The following is a 23,903-nucleotide window of genomic DNA, read 5'->3' on the forward strand; positions in this document are numbered from 1 at the left end:
CGGCTTAGAAAATGGATGGATGGATGGATGGATGGATGGATGGATGAAATATTAAGAAAGTAAGTAATTAGTTTGCGATCATATGTCATGATTGAGATACCAAGTCGTTATTTTGACGTAGTTAGACAACATTTCTAAAGTATAAGTCATTATTTTGAGATACTAACTCAGCACCATAACATCTTGCTGCCAGAGGCAGAAACAGAAGGAGGAAAGTGTGAGGTGAAAAGTGTTTTTAGTAGACAGGGACACAGCCACTGTGAATAAAGCTCATATCCAAACAGTTTAAATATTTTATTTAGTAAGACATTCTGGCTTCTACACTGAAGTGTTGGAGGAAAAATTGATGTAAAATATAAAAGGCATGTTATTTATAAAACACAGATGTCTGCAGTGCTCAACCTGACCAATAGGTGGTGACATTATACACATAATGGATTTATCGCCGAGAGGAGAACTGAAAACTAGCTTCTCCTCTTTAAAGGGGGTTTTATTTAAAGAAGAAAAGCAGTCTGAACCAGTAAAGCTCTTATCATATTACAGAAAAATTTGCAATAAAAGCACGTAGCCCTTTTACTGTAAACACTGAGCAGCTGAAGAGCTGCAGTGACCGCTGTGGTCTTTAATACTGCTACATAACATCTGTAGCTGTGACTTTCATGAATGAACTTCCACGAAATTAAAAATGAAAGAAAATCCAAAAGTCCAGAAACAGTTCTGAAGATGTTGACCTCTAGCTGGTTGTTGCATGTGCTCCATGACAACAGGGTTCAAGCCTGACATCACGTCTCAGCGTACAGAGAGCAGATCTGACCCACACAGCGGTCATAGCCACCCATCTGCATCGGGAGGCCTTCATCAGGACAGCTGGAGAAATGCCCACTGACTGTCTGAGGGTCAGGACTCGAACTGAAGTCTGCTAAAGAGAGGAAAGAAAGAAAACATTGATTGTACACCGATCAGGCAGAACGTCATGACCACCTCCTTGTTTCTACGCTCGTTGTCCATTTTATCAGCTCCACTTACTGTAGAGCTGCACTTTGTAGTTCTACAGTTACAGACTGTAGTCCATCTGTTTCTCTGATACTTTGTTACCCTGTTCTTCAGTGGTCAGGATCCCCGTGGATCCTCACAGAGCAGGTACTATTTGGATGGTCAGTCATTCTCAGCACTGCAGTAACACTGACGTGGTGGCGGTGAGTTAGTGTCTGTTGTGCTGGTGCGAGTGGATCAGACACAGCAGTGCTGCTGGAGTTTTTAAACACTGTGTCCACTCACTGTCCACTCTATTAGACACTCCTACCTTGTCGGTGCACCTTGTAGATATAAAGTCAGAGACGACAGCTCATCTGCTGCTGCACAGTTTGTGTTTGTCGTCCTCTAGTCCTTCATCAGTGGTCACAGGACGCTGCCCACAGGACGCTGTTGGCTGGATATTTTTGGTTGGTGGACTATTCTCAGTCCAGCAGCAACACCGAGGTGTTTAAAAACTCCAGCAGCACTGCTGTGTCTGATCCACTCGCACCAGCACAACACGCACTAACACACCACCACCACGTCAGTGTGACTGCAGTGCTGAGAATGACCCACCACTCAAATAGTACCTGCTCTGTGAGGGTCCATGGGGGTCCTGACCACTGAAGAACAGGGTAAAAGGGGGTAACAAAGTATCAGAGAAACAGATGGACTACAGTCTGTAACTGTAGAACTACAAAGTGCAGCTATACAGTAAGTGGAGCTGATAAAATGGACAATGAGCGTAGAAACAAGGAGGTGGTCACGATGTTATGACTGACCAGTATAGATATATAGATTGATATACATTAATAAACATTACATACAGTACTGTGAAAAAGTCTTAGTCCATCTGAGAAAATGATCTATAAAGCTACTTGTCTGGACAGTAAGCATTTATTTGCTTAAAATAATATAATAAGATTAATATATTAGTTGAAATATTATAAATACAAAATAAAAAAAAAAACCATATAAACAATTCTTGATTTGATCTTAATGGACTGTTATCTTCACCAATCCCAGATCTCTGCTGGAGGAAGTGCAGTGTTTACAGTTACCATCCAGTGCCTGCTTTATCCAATCAGTCCTTCCTTAAAGTAAATGAGCTGGAGTTTAATTAATGCAGGCTGGAGATCAGCGAGACGTCAGGAGCCAAACCCAAGTTTGCCACAGTCTCCTGGCTGTGATTTTCACAACTTCACTCACAAACAACACACACTGACTACTGTATTTGTGATTTATAAATGTATGTATGTTAATGTAACGGTATGGAAGTAAACATACATTGCTGTGCAGAAATCAGAGACCCTTCATTTATTTCATTTCCAGTCATAACAGCCATTGAGTGTGAGTCATCCATTTTTCACGAGATATTTGGAAGGAGATTAGATAATTAACAATACACTTGCATAATGAGAAAGTCAAAGGAAAATAAGTGAAAAAACAACTGGACTTCAAGAACTGATTAAAGTACACAGAGAAAATGAGGCTCCTAACATCCACCTGGAAGAGCTGGGCGACCTCAAAACTGCCCCTATCAGATAAACAGCACTTAAAGCTTTGATCTCTGAGAGAGAGGAGAAAATCAAGCTGCTTCAGATCTGAAAACATCCACAGGTGTTTCTGTCCATCCTTCCACTGTGAGAAGACCACTCAGCGCTGTGGGTCTGAAAGGACGTGTAGCTGGTCAAGAAAAACCTCACTGAGAAAAGGAGATGGACACATCAAACAAAGAAGCTGGACGCTGGACTGACCACCCCAGTGTCCAGACCTCAGCACCACTGAATGGGTTTGATCATCAACCAGCTTCTAAGACTGAGCTTTGGAGGCGTGTCTGCAGATTCTTTGAGGAGCTGAAAGTGAGTCTCCTGAGAAGAACGGAAGTGACCACTGAATAACTCATACTTAGTGGCTGTTTTGAGTGGAGATTATGTAAATGAAAGGTGGCTTTTGTACAACACTGAATACAGTAATTAACAAATATGTCATTAATATTAATATATACAGCTCTTAATTTCTTCTTTTTTCCATTTTTAAAACTTATGTATTTATTTGTTTTTGTTCTCCTCCTTTCGAAATTCTTTGTACACCAGCAGAACTGAGCTTTTCTAGGGGAACACTTTCTATGAATGTCACGTTTGTAAGCATCTGTAAACATATTCATAACATGTTATAATGTGTTCATAAGGCATCATAAACATAGCTATAAATCTTTATAAAAATGCATTATACATTAGTCATGTTTTTTATGAATTATAAATTAAAATAATGCATTGTAAGTACTGCTCCTAACAAATTATAAGAGCTTATAAGTTGTATTTGTCCGCTCTAAGTAAAGTGAAGTGTACTCTACTAAAGCCTCCTCCAGTGTTAAGAGTGAGGCTTCAAGTTGAAGTATTTACTGAAGGATTTACTGAAACACACACAATAAAGCTCATTACAGGCTTCAGATGTCAGAGTTTAAACTAGTGCTGCCATCAGTGTTTTACCCAATGTGGGAAAGTCAGTCTACACCACTGTTAATGTGCACCACCATTAGCCTGACACTAACTTAACACTGCATATCCAATAGAGTGCTAGCAGAAATCAGCATTACTGTAGTGTAGTGTAGTGTTATGGAGTGAAGGGTTCTAGCGCTTGACGTTAGAACCAAATTACAATAACTGCGCTCGACTGCATAACATGTTACGGTACTTATGATGCATCATGTTAACAATTCATAATGTATAATAAACATGGTTATAAAGTGTAGTTTTGTGTAGTACATGTTTATAAATATTTGTAATCATGTTTATAATGCCTTATGAATGAATTATAACATGTTATGAATTTGTGTATAGATGCTTAAAAATGTGACACTCAAAGAAAGTGTTACCTTTTCTAGTTTCTTTCTAGTTTCTTATGATTTCTAATGTTTCTCTCTCACCAGCTGGAGTGAAATTGGGGGTGAAGGTGTATCCGTTCAGCTCACAGCTGTGCAGATTGTCTCCTCCCTCAGCGTAGCTCTGCTCTGGTGGCGCAGGAAAGCTGTGGAAAGCTGGAAACGATACGAGCGGTTAGACTACAGAGAGAGACACGTCTTCATTGTCAATACAGCATCTCCTCATTAATGAGACTGCAGTGGACTTTAATCGAGGACATTTACGGAGCATCGTTTAAATCATGGAGTGTTTACAGTTGTGTATGAACGTCTGTGTCCAGGATCAGTTGGATCTGATTAATTCCTCTAATTTAACTGGCCGTGGAGCAGTCGTTCGCCGCTGATTTAATGAAGCCAGACTTAAATCATTACCATCGTTATGGCAAACTAACCACACTCACAATGGAGAACAAGCAAATAAAGCATAAATCCTCTGCAGCAACAATAGTGCTCTTCATGCAGGGCTGGGTGTTCCTGTAAGCGAGGGGCTTCCTGAAAAAGCCTGTAAAAGTGGCTTTTTACCCACACTGCACCAGCTTTACTAGACTTAATGCAGATTCCACAGTTACTGCCAACAGATTTTTAACCCCTGAGGCAAAAACGCAACTATTTCTGTTAATGAAAGGGGAAATCCACTCATTTTTTCAAAATTCCAGCATAATTAAAAGGTTAAGAAGTAAACAGAGTCGTTCAGAGTGCTTTGGGGTGAAATGCTCTGTTCTAGAGTGAGAACTGTTCTCCGTGGTGGTGATAGGAACCAGACATCCACCTCTAAAAGCAGAAGTCACATTTTCTTTGAATATTCTCCTGTAGACCATCAACAGATGCTTACATTATTACCTTTTTAGAGATAGTTGATTACCAACAACATTATGGTTAGGACTAGTTTCAGTTCCATTTAATTGGCATTAAGGTGAATGTTATTCAAAGATAAACTGAACATCTACTAAGCATTTACAGTGGACTATCATAACAAAGCGTTCCAGTTGTTGCTTTTTAAAATCCAGTCATGGTGGATGGACACATGCAGGGTGTTCTAAGGCAAAACAGTCCACAAAGAAAACCTATTTTCTCCGATTTATCACCATTTTAGCATCATCAGCATTATGTATCCTATTATGCTGAAATTTTGAGCATTCGGTGGAATTCCCCTTTAGTGAGGCACAGATGCTGTCATTGTGATGCAAGCCTTCGCAACACTGATATCCCAGAAGGCTACAATATGCAAATGAGCTCTCCAATTAATCACAGCACAACGAATCCGCCTCTAAAAGCTCCTCTCAGAAAGTTCCTACATGAGGTGGTTCTGAATTCACTGCCTGATGACTGAGACGCTGTTTTATGATAGTTTAGAGAAGATTTTGGTCTACGGTGTATTTTTAAAATCAATTCCTGGTGGATAGTTACTTTTTAAGCTTATTTAATATGATTAATAATATACATATCGCTGCTGTCAGAACTAAACCTTGTATCTCCATTTTTGTCGTTTTTCAGTTTTTGACATGTTTTAAAAGTGCCTGTTGTTCTTTACATTATATGTAAATTTCAAGATGAATGGACCAAAAGAAACAGCCCAAAATGACTTGGAAAGATGTCTGGTTCCATTGACTTACATTAAAAGTAAAGTGAGTTTTTTCCTTCTCCTGTAAAGTTACCATTTTGGAGATACGAGGTTTGAAGATATGTAGGTTCTCTGGTGGTTCTGGATGGTAAATAAAATGCCTATTTGTGCTGTAGTCATGGCAACCCCTGGTTCCTATCACCACCACTGTAAAGGCATCTGAACCATTTCACACCAAACCCACTCTGAACCCCTCTGATTACATCTCAGTGACTGAATTATGCAGAGAATTTGAAAAACTGATGAAAATGCCGTTTAAAAAGGTGATGGACCACCAGCTTTAACTAAAATGGCTTTTATTGTGTTTCTGTTTTGCTGCTCACGCTGCTGGAGTACAGGGCGCTCGTGGTGAAGCAGGTCTGGTCTCTGAGCTGTGCTGATGAAGGGTGTTTCTTTGGCTGGTTGCTGATCTTCTGGACGGCTGGTTGAACTGCTTCCATACAAGAGTGGACAGGTCAGTCTGAGAGGAGAGGAGCATTGTAAGTGATTAACAGCAGTGACCACTGCAGCTTTGAATAAATACATTATTTATATGAGCATAAAAATAATAGAAATACTGGTAATATTAAATATAAAATACTCTACAGTACAACTGGAGTGCCTTCTGAAGAGAGGCATAGTTATTCATTTATATAGTTTTAGACACAATACAATAATAATAATAATAATCACAGTTCACATGGTTAAACATTATTTACTTCCATAAAACTTGTATATGTCATGAAAGCCTCTGAATTATCAGAACACACAGTTGTATGCAAAAGTTTGAGCACCCCTGGTCAAATTCCATCTGTTATTGATTTCCTAAGTGGCATATTTGAACCCACATTCCACTAAAAACCACTAAAAACCCATTTTAAACATTACAGCTCTGTGACGCAATGTTGACACCCATAATAAGCGCTGATGGACGAGGACGTTTGGAAAATGAACACAGAGCAGCCCACTTTAAATCACTGAGCTCCTCTGTTCCTTTAACACAACAGCTCAGTCTGATAAATCACTCGATCGCTAAACACACATACAGTAATGATGTAGCACCGAACACTCCAACAGCAGATTAAACAACTAAAAAGGGCCCAATTTACTCCGTACAACCACATTCTGTCACAATTCTGACAACGCAATGCAAAGTAAATATAATTACGTTAAAAAAACACTCGGAATGAACGAGCGTTCCAATAATAATGGCGTTCCCTGAGGATAAACACCACAAGCCATTTGTAACATTTATTCAGGCATAGGATGGGTAGAAACGGACGTTCTGTAAGAAGAGGCCTTTAAGCATAAGTACAAATCCAGGGAGTGCTACAGTGTCAGGCTATGACAAGAGCATCGCCAACATCAGCAACAGGACACTGACGCACTCGGACTATTAGGAATATCAGAATCACACTGAATTCCCCAAAACTCACAGGAATCACAGTGATCAACCACTGTTTACATTTTAGTGACACTAAGACTGTAGGATCTCCTATGAAGTCCTGCATTAACTTCATTTTCTACTCACTGGACATTTTATTAGAAACACCTAACTTGCGCTTTACTAACTGGCCACTTTATTAGAAACACCCTGTACTTTCATTCGCTGGCCACTTTAGTAGAAACACTTACCTTGTGCTTCCACTAACTGGCCACTTTATTAGAAACACCCACCTTGTGCTTCCACTCACTGGCCACTTTATTAGAAACACCCACCTTGTGCTTCCACTCACTGGCCACTTTATTAGAAACACCCACCTTGTGCTTCCACTAACTGGCCACTTTATTAGAAACACCCACCCTATACTTTCATTCACTGGCCACTTTATTAGAAACACCCACCTTGTGCTTCCACTCACTGGCCACTTTATTAGAAACACCCAACTTGTGCTACAAGAGAGGGGTTTCTGATAAAGTGGCCAGGAATAAAAAAAAAAAAACGATGCGGGAGCCACTTTACTCAGGCTGTTGACGCTCTTGGCTGCATTTCTCTAAAACTGCACATCACGTTAATCATCATTAGAGAGCGTCCGAACTGACATTCTGTCATAAAACCTTGAGTGTTGTTTTATGATTATTGCTTTCCAGCTTGTGGCTTTTACGAACAGAACCACATTCAGGCTGAGTGTACGCAGCATAGACGCAGCCTTCCAGTGACAAATCACTCCCATCTGAACGCCGACTTCACAGCTGCTGGTAAAAACGTTTGGACATGACAAGCCTCTGACGTCATACATACATGTCTAATCTCACTTTAATCCAAGTAGTTATAATCCATTAACTCTTGAATTTATAGCTGTTTTCTTCAGCCGTTTGTGAATCTCAGGCACACACAGTTCTGCACAAAAGTCTTAGTGACCCAAGCACATTGTTTAAAAACACTTATCTCAGCAGTGAGTGTGTTTTTGCCCACAAACTATTAGAATTAATGCAAACAAATATAAATACAGCAAGAAAGAAGCAAGAATTTCTTATTTAAAAAAAGAAGCTGGTATTTTGTGAGCTAGACTGAAGAGCAAAGTTTGGTTCCAGATTTCTCGTCCAGCATCACATGGATTTATTAAACTCACCAGCAGCTTCTGACTTAACATAATGAAGTACTGGTTAGATAGAGCAGGTATTAGATGAGGACTACAGCTCTAATACTGTGGCCCAGTCCCATTTCACCAATCGCCCCTACCACTTAGCCCTTAGCCCTCTGGGTTCTGCATTCACGTCTAGAGGTGGGGTGTCCCGCTTCTGAGATAGAGGGGTGGGGTGAAGTGTTGGGGCTACATGATCCTCCAAATGGAGGTTTTTCAGAGGTTCCAAACAGAGAGATATGAGAAAAACCAGCAAGACGACTGAACAAGAGACCAAAGAAATCCACAAATGTGAGAAATTTCTCTGTTAAGAATTATAATAACTATAATAATAATATTATAATATAATAACCGCTGTTTTATCTTAGTTTAATGTCGTTTCAGTTTATTTTGGTCATTTTTCTTCATAACAAGCATAAAGATATTGCTAATAGCATGATAACATCTCGGTAGCTAGCTAGCTAACTTTCCCATTCCACCTTAAACAGTCCAGCTGTTCTGACGCCTGAAGCGCCAGAATATAACTGCTGCTCCATTTAAGATGGAATGGGAAAATTCGAACAAGAATCTGGTGAATCACCATAAACACCCACATCAGCTCAGCAGCTTTCCAAAAGTATTTGGTCGTCTGGCTTCATATGCATATGAAATTGGGTGACATCCCATTCTTAATCCATAGGGTTTAATATGATGTCGGCCCACCCTTTGCAGCAATAACAGCTTCCAGTCTTCTGGGAAGGCTTTCCACAAGGGTTAGGAGTGTGTTTATGGGAATTTTTGACCGTTCTTCCAGAAGCGCATTTGTGAGTTCAGACACTGATGTAGGACGAGAAGGCCTGGCTCTCAGTCTCCGCTCTAATTCATCCCAAAGGTGTTCTGTTGGGTTGAGGTCAGGACTCTGTGCAGGCCACTCAAGTTCTTCCACACCAAACTCACTCATCCATGTCTTTATGGACCTGCTTTGTGCACTGGTGCGCAGTCATGTTGGAACAGGAAGGGGCCATCCCAAAACTGTTCCCACAAAGTTGGGAGCATGAAATTGTCCAAAATCTCTTGGTACTGAAGCATTAAGAGTTCCTTTCACTGGAACTAAGGGGCCGAGCCCAACTCCTGAAAAACAACCCCACGCCATAATCCCCCCTCCACCAAACTTTACACTCGACCACCAAACCCAGACTCGTCCATCGGATTGCCAGACAGAGAAGCGTGATTGGTCACTCCAGAAAACACGTCTCCACTGCTCTAGAGTCGAGTGGCGGCACTTTACACCACTGCATTCCACGCTTTGCATTGCGCTTGGTGACGTAAGGCTTGGATGCAGCTGCTCAACCATGGAAACCCATTCCATGAAGCTCTCTACGCTGTTCTTGAACTGATCTGAAGACCACATGAAGTTTGGAGGTCTGTAGTGATTGACTCTGCAGAAAGTCGGCGACCTCTGAGCACTATGCCCCTCAGCATCCACTGACCCCGCTCTGTCATTTTACGTGGCCGACCACTTCGTGGCCGAGTTGCTGTTGTTCCCAATTGTTTCCCTTTGTTATAATCCCACTGACAGTTGACTGTGGAAGTGAGGAAATTTCACGCCTGAACTTGTTCCATGAGTTCAAATACCAGCCATGAAGTTAGTAATTATCTGCAATATTTTCACTGGCACTGACGAAACTGTGAGTCACCAATATTGCCCAACATTATCAACCAGCTGATGTATCAATGGGACTCCAGTAACTAGCAATTAAAGAATGCTGAATCCCACCTGTTCTGAGTGATTTTGTTGTTATGTAGAGGGTCCGGCAGGTTTTGGGGGAAACTGAGCTCTGTGCTGCTGTTCCTGGATGTCTGGAACAGCGCTGTGCTGCCGGACACTGCTGGACTTCTGCTACTGTTACTGTTCTCTGACAACACTGCTGAGAGAGAGCAGGACATCATTATACACACAACAAAGCGATGAACCTGACCATTCCATGAGAAAAGCACTTTCCACCGGTCAGCTTCACTGTAGAACTACACTGTAAAACACTCCAACTACCCTATGCATGATTAAAGTGTTCTTTAAATCATTAAAGAGTTCTTCAAATGTATGGAGAGTGTGCTGAAAATGGCTCCACATAGAACCTTTTTGACAAATGATTATAGATAGCATCCAAAAGGGTTCTCCTATTGTTGTGGTGTTAAGCTTGTAATAACAGAGGAACCCCTTTTGGGTGCCACATAGAACCCTTTTCAAAAAGGTTCTATGTTGAACTGTCTATAGTGCATTCATGCACATTTTCTATCACTCCAAAGAACATTTTCATGGTGCAAAGAACCTTTTAATCATGCAGAGGGTACTTTGAGTGTTCATGGTTCTATATCTAACCCTTGAAAAACCATCTTTTTAAAGAGTGTAGCATTTCAGCAAAAACTAATAAAGAGCCATAATAATGCCCTTGTAATGCTTATTAAGCCTTATGAAGCCAGAAGCTGGAGGTTGCTGCTTATTACTCCTTTATTAAGCAGTAGTTAGAGTGAACTACGCATTTTCCAGACCACTTTTATTTGTGTATTATTCAAAATCTTTCATGCAACTCTTACATAAAGACTCTATAGGTGCTTCTTTCATTCCTGCTGTGGTAATACAGGTGGCTGCTAGGGTGTTGATAAGTGGTTGCTATGGTAGCCCAGGTGATTGCTAGGTAGCTGAAATGGTGTTCACGGACTTACTAAGGTGTTGCCAAGTGATTGCTAGGTAGCTGAAATGGTGTTCCATGTACTTGCTATTGTGTCGCTATGGTGTTGCCAGGCAGTTGCTATGGTATCTAAGTGGTTGCTAGGGGGATGCCAAACAGTTGATATCATATCACAGGTGGTTGCTAAATAGATGCTAAGCTGCTGGTAACACGGGTGGCTGCTATGGTGTTGATAGATGGTTGCTATGGTATCTCAGGTGGTTGCTATGTAGCTGAAATGGTGTTTCATGGACTTCCTAGGGTGTTGCTATGGTGCTGCCACACAATTGCTACATTATCAAAGTGGTTGCTAGGGGGATGCCAAAGAGTTGATATCATATTACAGGTGGTTGCTACATAGTTGCTAAGCTGCTGATATGGTATTACAGGTGGCTGGTAGGGAATTCCTAGATGGCACTACAGTATTCCATGTGGTTGCTAAGTGGTTGTTAGGCAGTTGCTATGGTATCTTAGGTGGTCGCTAGGGGATGCTAAACAGTTGATTTTGTATTCCAGCAACACTGCTGTATCTGATCCACTTGTATCAGCACAACACACACGAATATACTGTCAGTGTTACTGCAGTGCTGAGAATGACCCACCACCCAAATAGTACCTGCTCTGTGAGGGTCCATGGGGGTCCTGACCACTGAAGAATAGGGTAAAAGGGGTAACAAAGTATCAGAGAAACAGATGGACTACAGTCTGTAACTGTAGAACTACAAAGTGGAGTTGTGTAAGTGGAGCTGATAAAATTGACAGTGAGTATTGAAACAAGGAGGTGGTCAGAATGTTATGCCTGACTGGTGTAAATTAGCTGCTACTGGCCTGATAAGTTTTAATAAGAGCCTTGTAATGCCACCCCCGCATGCACCCCAACCCCCACCTGTCTGTCATGTTTCTACTGTCTGTTACTAAACATGAACCAAACTGTAGATACATCTGTTGCTATGATGAAACAGAGTTGAATACTGTGAGAAACCATGAACCACTAGAATCACAGCACTTCTACTGAAGTGCGTTTTACTGTAACCCAAGCCAGAAATGATCCATCATAAAACAATAGCTGAAACTCAATCGAACTCAAAACTAAAACAAAATCGCCTTACACATCAATCAAAGTCCAAACAAATAAACAATGCAGACCCTGAGAGTATCTGACAGTAATTTCTTCCAGCTGATAGTCATCGTCTCTCCATGTCCTCTAACTCGAGTGCTGGAGGGGATTTTGTTTCTCGCTGGTCAGAATCAGTCTGGAGTAAATAATGCGGCTTCTATTTTCCCACCCAGCCTCTCAGCTAAACAGCCCCTCATCTCCTTCAGTCAACGTGGATTTTGGTTTCTGACGCGCTTTAGCCCACCTGACAGCTTCTTGACTTGGCTTCAGGGGCTGAAGGAGGGAATGGAAAACGGGAAGGACGAGTGCAGTAATTGGGTAAACACACCGCTGATGGGTTTGGAAGAACTGATCTCAGAAAACGTGTGCAGGGCTAAAGTGAGGCGAGGAGGGAAAATAGCCGCCAGTCTGCAGCCTTTCTGCCTTGCCATCGCTAATGCTAACTGGCATTTACACAAACATTTATTTAAACTGGCCACATCGCTCTTTTTCAGGAACCATTTCACAAGAATCTCAAGGTTTTTACATGCTTTTGTGTGTTAAACCCTGGAAGAGCTGCTGCACAATGAGTGCTTCTGATGAAAACTGTTTAAAGCACTGAAAATCAGCTCAGTTTTCCCTTCTTACCTCAACTGTAGTCCACATGTTTGCTTCTTTACCTTTGCACTGGAGCTACACGGCTAAAAAGTAACTTTTATCTACAACATGTGGCCAAAATGGATGCGGACAGCTGACCTTGTTGGGACGCCCCTTTCCAAATCCATAGGCATTAATATGGAGTTGGTCCTCCTTTGCAGTTATAACAGCTTCCACTCTTCTGGGAAGAGCATTTGTAAGGTCAGACACTGATAGAATCTTCGTTCCAGTTCATCTCAAAGGTGCTGGATAGGGTTGAGGTCAGGACTGTGTGAGGGTCATTCAAGTTCTTCCACACCAAACTCACCCAGTCAGGCCTTTACGGAGCTGCTTCGTGTTCTGGGTCTTAATCATGCTGGAACAGGAAAGGTTCTTCCTGTTCCACCTTAAATGGTGCAGCAGTTACATTCTGGTGCCTCTAGCATCAAAATTGATACACCATTTAAGGTGGAATGGGAAAATTTGAACAAGAAGCTGGCAAATAGCTGACTTTGGCCTCACATCACTGAAGAATTAGGGGTGGGTAATAATAAATAATTGCCCCCCTCTTTGAAGGCTTATGATCCCTAAATGTTACTAAAGTCAGCAGTAAGGAGCTGAACTTTACCTTGCAGATGGGCAGGGTCACCTACAGAGCAGCACTAGTAGCTGTTAATGAAGTGTTGCTCTTTTTATTTGAGGGTCCCATTTCAGAGGGAAGAGCTCAACCACTGCCCTGTAGCTCAGCTCCACGAGGCAACTCAAAAACAAGAGGTAGGGGTAAAAAAAAGAAATAAGAAATGGGATTGGGCCCAAGTCCCCTATTAAACTTGTAATGGGATGCACTGTGGGAAGAAAACAAGCTGCAGGAAGCAGTATGATGTTCTTCGGAGATGTTCCCGCTGAGAAACATTAATTTGATGAACTGTATAAATTGGAGTTTAAGTACTTCCGAAGTAAGGTGTCTCAGGACTCACCAGTCAAACTGCTTTGCTGGAGCTCATAGAGAGAGCAGGGCTCCATCTGATCAGATGCATGTAGTAAATGGACAGAGCTGGTGGTCAGTCGATCCTCCATGCCTTCCGGCTCTGCCTCCAAACAAAGCTGCTGCTGATGAAACAGAGATGAACAAAAGAATTATTCATTTCCACCTGGCAAAAGTGCACAGAAAAAAGATACAACAAAATTTCAGCCACCAAAAATATTGGCCAAAAACACAGTGACAGTTTTGACCAGAGAAACAAGATGACTGATTCTAAAACTTTACAATGTTAATGATAATGAAGATGAGAAACAGTAACAAACGGTTACACACATATCTGTAAAAATGTATATAAAAACGAATAAAAAATTATCACAATAGAAGAAATTAGAATAATAAAGTGCAGAAAAAACCCAACATATAATGCATAATCTGGAAGATTTCTATAACAGTATTCTATCCCAAGTGTACTCTGCATCTCAGTGGGGCAGTTATGGGCTGGAGGTTAGGGATCCAGCCTTGTTTGATCCCTGAGCCGACAGTACTTGACTGAGGTGCCCTTGAGCAAGACACCTAACCCCCAACTGCTCCCCAGGCACTTCACTGCTCAGATGGGTTAAATGCAGAGATGAAATTTCCGGTTCTGGGACTAATAAGGGTCTCTAAAGGTTATTTATCTACCTCAGACTCACTAGCTGCACATACAGAAATGTGTACAACAGTATATATTTTTTATTCATAACTTATTACTGTACAACTGTACTATACTAGTGAATTTGTGTATATATTTGCTTTTTCTTATATATATATGTATATAAGTCTATATATATATATATATATATATATATATATATATATATTTATATATATATTCTATATATATAAAGTGTGTTTATGCTCGTTCTTCCAGAAGCGCATTTGTGAGGTCAAACACTGATGTAGGACGAGAAGGTGTGGCTCACAGTCTCTGCTCTAATTCATCCCAAAGGTGTTCTATCAGGTTGAGGTCAGGACTCTGTGCAGCCCAGTCAAGTTCTTCCACACCAAACTGGCTCATCCATGTCTTTATGGACCTGCTTTGTGCACTGGTGAGCAGTCATGTTGGAACAGGAAGGGGCCGTTCCCAAACTGTTCCCACAAAGTTGGGAGTGTGAAATTGTCCAAAATCTCTTGGTGCTGAAGCTTTAAGAGTTCCTTTCACTGGAACTAAGGGGCCGAGCCCAACTCCTGAATAAAAACCCCACACCATAATCCCCCCTCCACCAAACTTTATACTTGGCACGAGGCAGTCAGACAACTACCGTCTCCTGGCAACTGCCAAACCCAGACTCGTCCATCAGATTGGCAGATGGAGAAGCGTGATTCATCACTCCAGAGAACATGTCTCCACTGCTCTAGAGTCGAGTGGCGGCGCTTTACACCACTGCATTCCACGCTTTGCATTGCGCTTGGTGATGTAAACCCAAATCTGCTTGGCCATGGAAACCCATTCCATGAACCTCTCTACACTGTTATTGAGCTGATCTGAAGGCCACATGAAGTTTGGAGGTCTGTAGTGATTCTTGAGACTCTGCAGATAGTTGGTGACCTCTGTGCACTATGCCCCTCAGCATCCGCTGACCCCGCTCTGTCATTTTACATGGCTGACCACTTCGTGGCTGAGTTGCTGTTGTTCCCAATCGCTTCCACTTAGTTATAATAACACTGACAGTTGACTGTGGAATATTTAGTAGTGAGGAAATTTCACGACTGGACTTGTTCCACAGGTGGCGTCCGATCACGGTACCACGCTGGAATTCACTGAGCTCCTGAGAGCGACCCATTCTTTCACTAATGTCTGTAGAAGCAGTCTGCAGGCCTAGGGGCTTGGCTTTATATACCTGTGGCCATGGAAGTGATTGGAACACCTGAATTCAATGATTTGGATGTTCTCCTTGGGAAGAACTTCCCCACTGCAGGTTTGATAGCACCTGAAAATACGGCTTGTTACACAGAACACAGCAAAACAGCAGAAGCAAAAAGGAAAGTCCCTGTGAGCGCCAATGCCATCTGTACACTCAGTTTATGGAATGATAAACAGTCAAAACCACAGACAAAGAGCAAAGAGTCACGAACAGATTAGTGGATTTCTTTGTCTTGAATAATGATCTGCTCTCTGTTGCGGAGGAAGCTGAGTTTCGTGGCTCATTCTGCAGCTACACACTGTAGTTATTTTAGTACATATATTTTATGTACCCCGCGACCCTGAAGGAGAAGCGGCTTAGAAAATGGATGGATGGATGGATATTTTATGTACACAGTTTTTAATTATTGTCTTCTATTTTCATTTTTTGAGTTCATTGCGTTTTGAATTTCGGTTTCAGACAAAACGTTAATTTGGGTGTGTCACTAACACAGAACGCAGTCTTTCCATAATGAGTCTCAGGCCTGAAAGCCTCTGACAGTGCAGAAGAGCTCTGCGCTGTGATTCACTGGCAGGCGTGTTCAGTGTTCAATGCGTGTCACCATGTGGGCCACTTGGGGAACGTTATAATCCACTGTGTTACAGGAACACATGTGTTACTGCTTAGAACCAAAGCCATGAGAAATCACACATCACCCACTTCGGTTTCACAAAGCAGAAACAACAATAAGCCTTTTATTGCGAGATGCTGAAGAAGGAGCAGAGTTACAAGACATACCGACAAGAATAATTCAGTTTACTAGATTATTGAGCTCATCTAATTAGATATTGTTTTCCAGTGCAAGCTGAGTGGATTCAGTGCAGCACAGAGCAAGATTTTAGCTTTTCTGCAGGGTAGAAGGCACGCGAAGGCAATGCATGGAGTTTAGGGAACCAGCCCTGTGACCGGAAGGTTGCCGGTTCGATCCCCTCGGCTGACAGTCCATAACTGAAGTGCCCTTGAGCAAGGCACTTAACCCCCAAATTGCTCCCTGGGTGCCGTGGATAGGGCTGCCCACTGCTCCGGGCAAGTGTGCTCACTGCCCCCTAGTGTTTGTGTTCACTAGTGTGCATGTATGTGGGTGTTTCACTGCACAGATGGGTTAAATGCAGAGACCTAATTTCACAGTGTGCAAACACAGTGACAAATGGTTGTAAATTCAATAAAGGAAAATTTGGGCGATAAATCAATTTATCCAGTTGTGTTTGGTGTCTGAATTTCACTACTTTAGTTTTACACTGGAGCTGCACGGCCAACTTAGCTAGCAATGGAATGGCATGCCTAAATCATCACATTAAACCATCATTGCCTCCACTATAGATGCTCTTATACACACACGCAGACATCTTCTAAGCCGCTTCTCCGTCTGGGTCGCGTGGGGAGTTGGAGCCTATCCCAGCAGCCATTGGGTGGATCATTTGGGTAGGCAGATTTAGCTCATGCCTGCAGATAACAGTGTGTCACACAGTGTCAGAAACCACAATATCAAATCTATATTTGGGGTAAGAGAGGCTCATGAACCCCTTGCTCAGGAGTCACAACCCAAATGTTAAGAAGAGTCATTTTTGTCCTTTCAACGTAAATGAAACCACCTTGGGAGCCACAATGTATTCTGTCTGTTTTACCATCTTGGCTGTAAATGTGTCTCAGTGTGTGCTGATGTGCTAGTATAGACTAAATAATATAATATAATTTAAATTAAAACACAGACTTGCTATGCTCTGCTTTAAGCTTCAGCTCAGCTACAGCTGCTTTTCTCACATCTCTAGCAGGAAACTTTTCCACAAAAGTAGAACAGTTTATTGTAAAATGTCTCTCAACGTTCGACTTTTGACTCTTGTTCTAATTTCCCCATTCCACCTTAAATGGTGCCTGAGGTGCCTGAATGTAACTGCTGCACCATTTAAGGTGGAACAGGAATACTTGAATGAGATTTCAGCTTTGTGACTTTTTAGTGTTTGTCAGTTTCTCACTGCAGATTAAACATATCAGGAAACCAGCTGGAGTGACTATAAACACTAATCAGTCCATTCGTCTCCAAATAATCGATGTCCATCTTAAATCTTTCTCTTTGCCGTTTCGTAGCTACTACCTGGGCGAAACTGTTGTCTGTGTTGCTATGGTGACCAACAGTCTGCGCTGATCTTCAGGGTTAAAGGGTGAATCAGCAGTTCTACACTAACTCCAGCACTTACGACCATTTACTGTTAAACTGTTTTGAACGATCAGCAGAGCTTTATTTTACTGTAAAGGAGGATTATTTTATTATTACCTACTAATCTGATATTACCTACTGATCTGAAGGTTTATGATGGTATTGCAGAGGGTTCAAGAGGCTTTGATGCAAATACCACCATGAAATTAGATGACATTTTAAACACATATTTTTTACAGGTAAAAAATGAAAATGTAATATTTTATTGTGCCCTCATGAACACAAAAATATAATAATATTTAGTCAATAATTACTGCTTAATATCGTGAGCACAGTTAAAAGCTAGTTAGCTAAATCATTCTTCATGGGAAAAACTTAATTAACTTCTTAATTGTCTTAAATGGGAGACATGTTGCTGCATGCATGAGGCAAGTTTAATTTCAATTAAAGCACCCATATACAGGAAGACCAATTCATTTGGAATAAATCAGTTTGATACAGTATGTAAACACTGTTAAAGTTCGAAGCGTAGCGTTCACTCGCACCTCATACAGTCCCTACATGGAAATTAAGCTGCAAAAACAGCCTGTTTTAAATTCACTGTTTCTTATGATGTCAGGAAAGCAGTTTAGCTCTCTATGAAGTTGGAAAATGGTCATGTAAAAATGAATTATGGTACATAAAGCCACACAATGGACTTCAGGGAGAAAATGAAAGAGCATGGGCTCTTTAAAAATCTGCTCAATTTAATATTAGCTTACTTAAAACTTCAGAAAGGAGTTCAGCTGACCTGTTAGGATTCCCTTCTTCAAGGTGTATTATTAATTTGATAAATGCTAAATTTAACCTATCGTGCGTTTGCAGTGGATCCTGTAAAGTGTGTTACCTGGTCCTGTGAATGTTGGGTTTTGGTGGAGTGGCCCTTCACATGCTTGCGTAGAGAGCTGGGGTCCGTGTAGCGTTTGGTGCAGCCTGGGAGCTGACAGGCATACGGCTTCTATCAGGGGTCACAGAGGTCAGAACAGGACATGTCATTTACACTTAAATGGGCACAGACTAATTTAGTCCTGAACTAACAGATCTGTCAGATGTGGAATCCTCGCTGTTAGAGGAATTTAGTTGAAGACTAGGCTTTAAACACACAGCACCACTTAAAGGTTTAGACCCACCTGATTGACATGTACACTTTTAATAACCTTAAGCCTTTGATTTAAAGGCACGAAACAACAAACACCATGAACTCCATGTCTTTAAGAAACTACGAACACATTAAACATGTCATAATGCACTGATCAGGCATTATAAATGTGAATATAAACATTAAGAACAAATGTGTTACTCTTTATAACCACGTTTATTATGCATTATGAATTGTTAACATACCCTGTCATAAGTATACAAATATACTTAAGTATAAAACTGTGTATAACAGCACATTTCATAGTTTTATTTCATAACTTATTACGGTACAACTGTACATTGAATTGCAATACTAGTGTATATCGTGTATATGTGTATATTCAGAGTCAGTGTGTATGTATATATATTTCTTTTTATTCTTGAATATTTATATATTTTTTGCATTTAAATTCTATAATGGGGGCTACACACCTAAGATTTTCACTCACTTTCCTCCTGTGTAAATGTGATGTGACAAACATGATTATATATATATATATATATACATACAGTACTGTGTAAAGATTTTAGGCATCTAAGCAAGTTTTTAAACAATTGACCTCAGCAGTGAGTTTATCACATTATACATTAGAATAAAGTCATATTCATAATTCAAATAAACATAAAAACAATAAAAAGTAACAAGAATTTTTTGGGTCCATATTTTTCCTTGACACCTTCACAGCCGCCACAGAGACTCGTTAATATCATCAATTACATCATGAGCACAATTTACTGAAGCACTGATTGGTCAAACCAGGAGCTGCTTTTTAACTACATATAATACTGGGCTTCCTCGAGGAGAGGCTTGAAAATCCTTTTTGATAATCATTATTAATTAATATTCTATAAATTTTGTTTATTCAAATAGTAACACTGTTCTCAGCAAATAAACACAAACTACAACATAAATAGATTTTGAAAATGTGTCTTGGGTGCCTAAGACTTTCGCACAGAACGGTGTATATATATATATATATATATACATTACTAGTCAGTTAAAGTGACTGTAACAAGAACAATATAACTCTTAGTCTTAACTTTTTAAGTATCTATAGCCATGTTTATAGTGCCTTACAACTGCATTATAATGTGTCATGAGTGTGTTCACAGTTTCTGTGTCTGGATTCTCTTTGAGACAAATATAAACAGTGAAGTTTGTACTGCCTTTATATGAATTTAGTTCCAAATTAAAACTTTAATGCAACTTTATTAGCTTGAAACACAAAACTAAGTTGCTCTTGAGTTGCATGATGCAAAGTGTCCTGCAACTCATTTGAAACCCAGCCGCAACAGACTTGTGAGAATGAAACGTTTTAGAAACACAAGTTGATACTAGTGGAGTAACTGTATATGTTGCGCGCAGCTTGTTTTTGAATTTCTCTGTAACTGTCAAGTTGCGCTTAAGTTATGTTGCAGGCAACTCACAGCATGCAACTGCTTGTATCACCGCATAAAGCCAGCCTACAAGATTGCTGCATATTGCTGCATGTCTTTGCTGTTTTTCTACAATATGCAAAACATTTCGGTAACACTTTACAGTAGGGTACTGTTCATAAGGCTACATGACACCTACATAGGTTTGTCATTACAATTGACATTTCACTACATAACTATTTATAAATGCTTGTTACAACAGGCATCATCTGTCATAAAGGCTACTTTAGCTGACTTTGATCAAACTTGTAACCTTTACAGCGAAAAATCTAACTGAACCTTATCGAATTTTTATTAAAGGCCTCTGTGCTAGCAGATTAAACACACAGGTGTAATGTGATATATTTATACTATGGCATTTTGGCAGACGCTCTTATGATGTTACCTACTATACTACACCAACCACTACCCACTACACTACACCAACCACTACCCACTACACTACATCAACCCAACCACTACCCACTACACTACACCAACCACTACCCACTACACTACACCAACCACTACCCACTACACTACATCAACCCAACCACTACCCACTACACTACATCAACCACTACCCACTACACTACATCAACCCAACCACTACCCACTACACTACATCAACCACTACCCACTACACTACATCAACCCAACCACCACCCGCTACACTATACCAACCACCACCCGCTACAGTATACCACCCACTACACCACTACACTACACCAACCACTACCCACTACACTATACCAACCACCACCCGCTACACTATACCAACCACTACCCACTACACTATACCAACCACTACCCACTACACTACACCAACCACTGCCCACTACACTATACCAACCACCACCCGCTACACTATACCGACCACTACCCTATACCGACCACTTCCCACTACACTACACCAACCACTACACTATACCAACCACCACCCACTACACTATACCAACCACCACACGCTACACTATACCAACCACTACTCGCTACACTATACCAACCACTACCCACTATACTACACCAATCACTACACTACATTATACCATCCTCATAAGCACAGCGACTGAGTTCATAAACATTAATCTCTCTCTGCACCACTTTTTAAACTTGAGCTGTATGGAATGTGAATGAGTAACATGTTTAATAATCAATAAACTCACAGGTGTGCAGCCTTTCAGCTGCAGGAGCCGAGAGAGACAAGTAAAAACAAGGAGGTGGAAGAGGAGATGGAAAAGACAGGCGGACGAAGGGAACTCCTCAGACATGCACTCATGCTTGCTCACTTTTACTTACATTCCGTCTGCAGGCTGGGAATAACGACACGGTTCATGTTAATAACACGGAATTACAGGACGACAACAGCACTGAGCCCTCTCGCTCGGTGCAGATGTTTTCCACACTGATTTACAGCCCACGCACCGCTGCTGTCGCACTCTCGCTGACAGCGATTGGAGGAACAGCTCAGCAGAAAATCTCGTTTACCCAGTTTTCCCGACAGCCAAGGCGTGTTTGGTGTCAGACGTTTGCTTCTTTAGTTTTACAGCCGAGTTAGCCATCACTACATCTGTGGTAAACATGCCAACTCGCATCCTACAGCCTCTTTGAGTTTGATCTTTCACTTTAAAGCTGAGGAAAGGATCTACCATGAAGGACAGAGGAACGTTTGAGAAACTACCCATTTTGAACAGTGGTGGACGAACCCTGTACTTGAGTTAAAGTAGAGACACCCAAGATAAAATATTACTCCTGTAAAAGCAGAAGTTCCAACTTTAGACCTCCACTTGAGTAAAAGTACTAAAGTATTTACCTTCAAATGTACTTAAGTATCAAAAGTAAAAAGAATGGAAAAACTTACAGATACATGAAAAAAGTACTTAAGTACAGAAGCTAATTACATTTACTCAGTTACTGTCCACCACTGTTAGTTTGGTAGGAAAGCAGATATGCTAACATTGCCATGAGGAACCAAAGCCTCCTGAATAAAACAGCACAGACCAGCAACCGTTTCATTCTGGTCTAAACTGGTTTATGTGGTTCTAGTGCTGGTCTGGTTCTGGTAATGGTCACGCTGGTTGACCAGCATACCAGCATCCAAATCACAACATGGTGACAGCTGATTTTGCTGTTTTTTCGAGCAGGGAAGTGCCTCACTGACATAGAAACTGTCTTCAAATCATCATTACAGTGGAGAGACTGGATTACCAACGACTGAACCATCTCGATACTTTACCTTTAAGAGTTAGGCTAGAAGTCAGGATTGACACCACAGGGATTCCCAATATTTCTATGTGTTTTCATAGATATACATCCCCAATTCCAATGAAGTTGGGACGTTGTGTAAAACATAAATAAAAACAGAATGTGATGATTTGCAAATCCTTTTCAATCTATATTCAATTGAATACACTACAAAGACAAGATATTTAATGTTCAAATGGATAAACTTTATTGATTTTTGCAAATATTCACTCATTTTTAATTTGATGCCTGCGACACGTTCCAAATAAGTTGGGACAGGGGCAACGAAAGACTGGGAAAGTTGAGGAATGCTCAAAAAACACCTGCTTGGAACATTCCACAGGTTAACAGGTTAATTGGAAACAGGTGAGTGTCATGATTGGGTATAAAGGGAGCATCCCTGAAAGGCTCAGTCATTCACAAGCAAGGATGGCATGAGGTTCACCACTTTGTGAACAACTGCGTGAGCAAATAGTCCAACAGTTTAAGAACAATGTTTCTCAACGTGCAACTGCAAGGAATTTAGGGATTTCATCATCTACAGTCCAAAATATCATCAAAAGATTCAGAGAATCTGGAGAAATCTCTGCAAGTAAGTGGCAAGGCAGAAAACCATCATTGAATGACCGTGACCTTCGATCCCTCAGGCGGCACTGCATTAAAAACCCACATCATTCTGTAACGGATATTCCCACATGGGCTCAGGAACACTTCAGAAAACCATTGTCAGTGAACACAGTTCGTCGCTCCATCTACAAGTGCAAGTTAAAACTCTGCCATGCAAAGCGAAAGCCACATATCAACAACACCCAGAAACGCCGCCGGCTTCTCTGGGCCCGAGCTCATCTGAGATGGACTGACGCAAAGTGGAAAAGTGTCCTGCACGTGTTACAACAGCGTGGCTTCGTAGTAAAAGAGTGCGGGTACTAGACTGGCCTACCTGCAGTCCAGATCCGTCTCCCATTGAAAATGTGTGGCACATTATGAAGCACAAAATACGACAACGGAGACCCCGGACTGTTGAGCAACTGAAGTTGTACATCAAGCAAGAATGGGAAAGAATTCCACCTACAAAGCTTCAACAATTAGTGTCCTCAGTTCCCAAACGCTTACTGAGTGCTGTTAAAAGGAAAGGTGATGTAACACAGTGGTAAACATGCCCCTGTCCCAACTTCTTTGGAAAGTGTTGCAGGCGTCAAATTCAAAATGAGTGAATATTTGCAAAAAACAATAAAGTTTATCCGTTTGAACATTAAATATTTTGTCTTTGTAGTGTATTCAATTGAATATAGGTTGAAACGGATTTGCAAATCATCGTATTCTGTTTTTATTTATGTTTTACACAACGTCCCAACTTCACTGGAATTGGGGTTGTAGATGCCTAGGTGCTACGTTGGGTCCAGCCAGGCACGTCAACAGCGC

The 23,903-nt window shown here is 41.1% G+C and overlaps 1 protein-coding gene across 4 annotated transcripts in view; it reads right to left on the bottom strand.

Moving 5' to 3' along the window:
* Window positions 1–279: 279 nt before the first annotated feature.
* Window positions 280–23,903, bottom strand: part of LOC108432463 (zinc finger protein GLIS1) — a 59,624-nt gene continuing 36,000 nt past the window's right edge. The window contains exons 5-10 of one of the 4 annotated variants that reach the window (XM_017706291.2): window positions 18,529–18,639; window positions 13,540–13,669; window positions 9,879–10,029; window positions 5,882–6,018; window positions 3,944–4,054; window positions 280–919 (exon numbers count right to left, since the gene is read on the bottom strand). In XM_017706291.2, coding sequence (XP_017561780.1) covers window positions 783–919; window positions 3,944–4,054; window positions 5,882–6,018; window positions 9,879–10,029; window positions 13,540–13,669; window positions 18,529–18,639 — 777 coding nt within the window. In that variant the 3' untranslated portion in view covers window positions 280–782. Of the gene's footprint in view, window positions 920–3,943; window positions 4,055–5,881; window positions 6,019–9,878; window positions 10,030–13,539; window positions 13,673–18,528; window positions 18,640–23,903 lie in introns of all 4 variants that reach the window. The other 3 variants (XM_017706289.2, XM_017706290.2, XM_017706287.2) reach the window with 3 other exon arrangements.

This window comes from Pygocentrus nattereri, chromosome 17 (genome assembly GCF_015220715.1).
Source record: "Pygocentrus nattereri isolate fPygNat1 chromosome 17, fPygNat1.pri, whole genome shotgun sequence".
In the NCBI taxonomy this organism is placed as follows: Eukaryota; Metazoa; Chordata; class Actinopteri; order Characiformes; family Serrasalmidae; genus Pygocentrus; species Pygocentrus nattereri.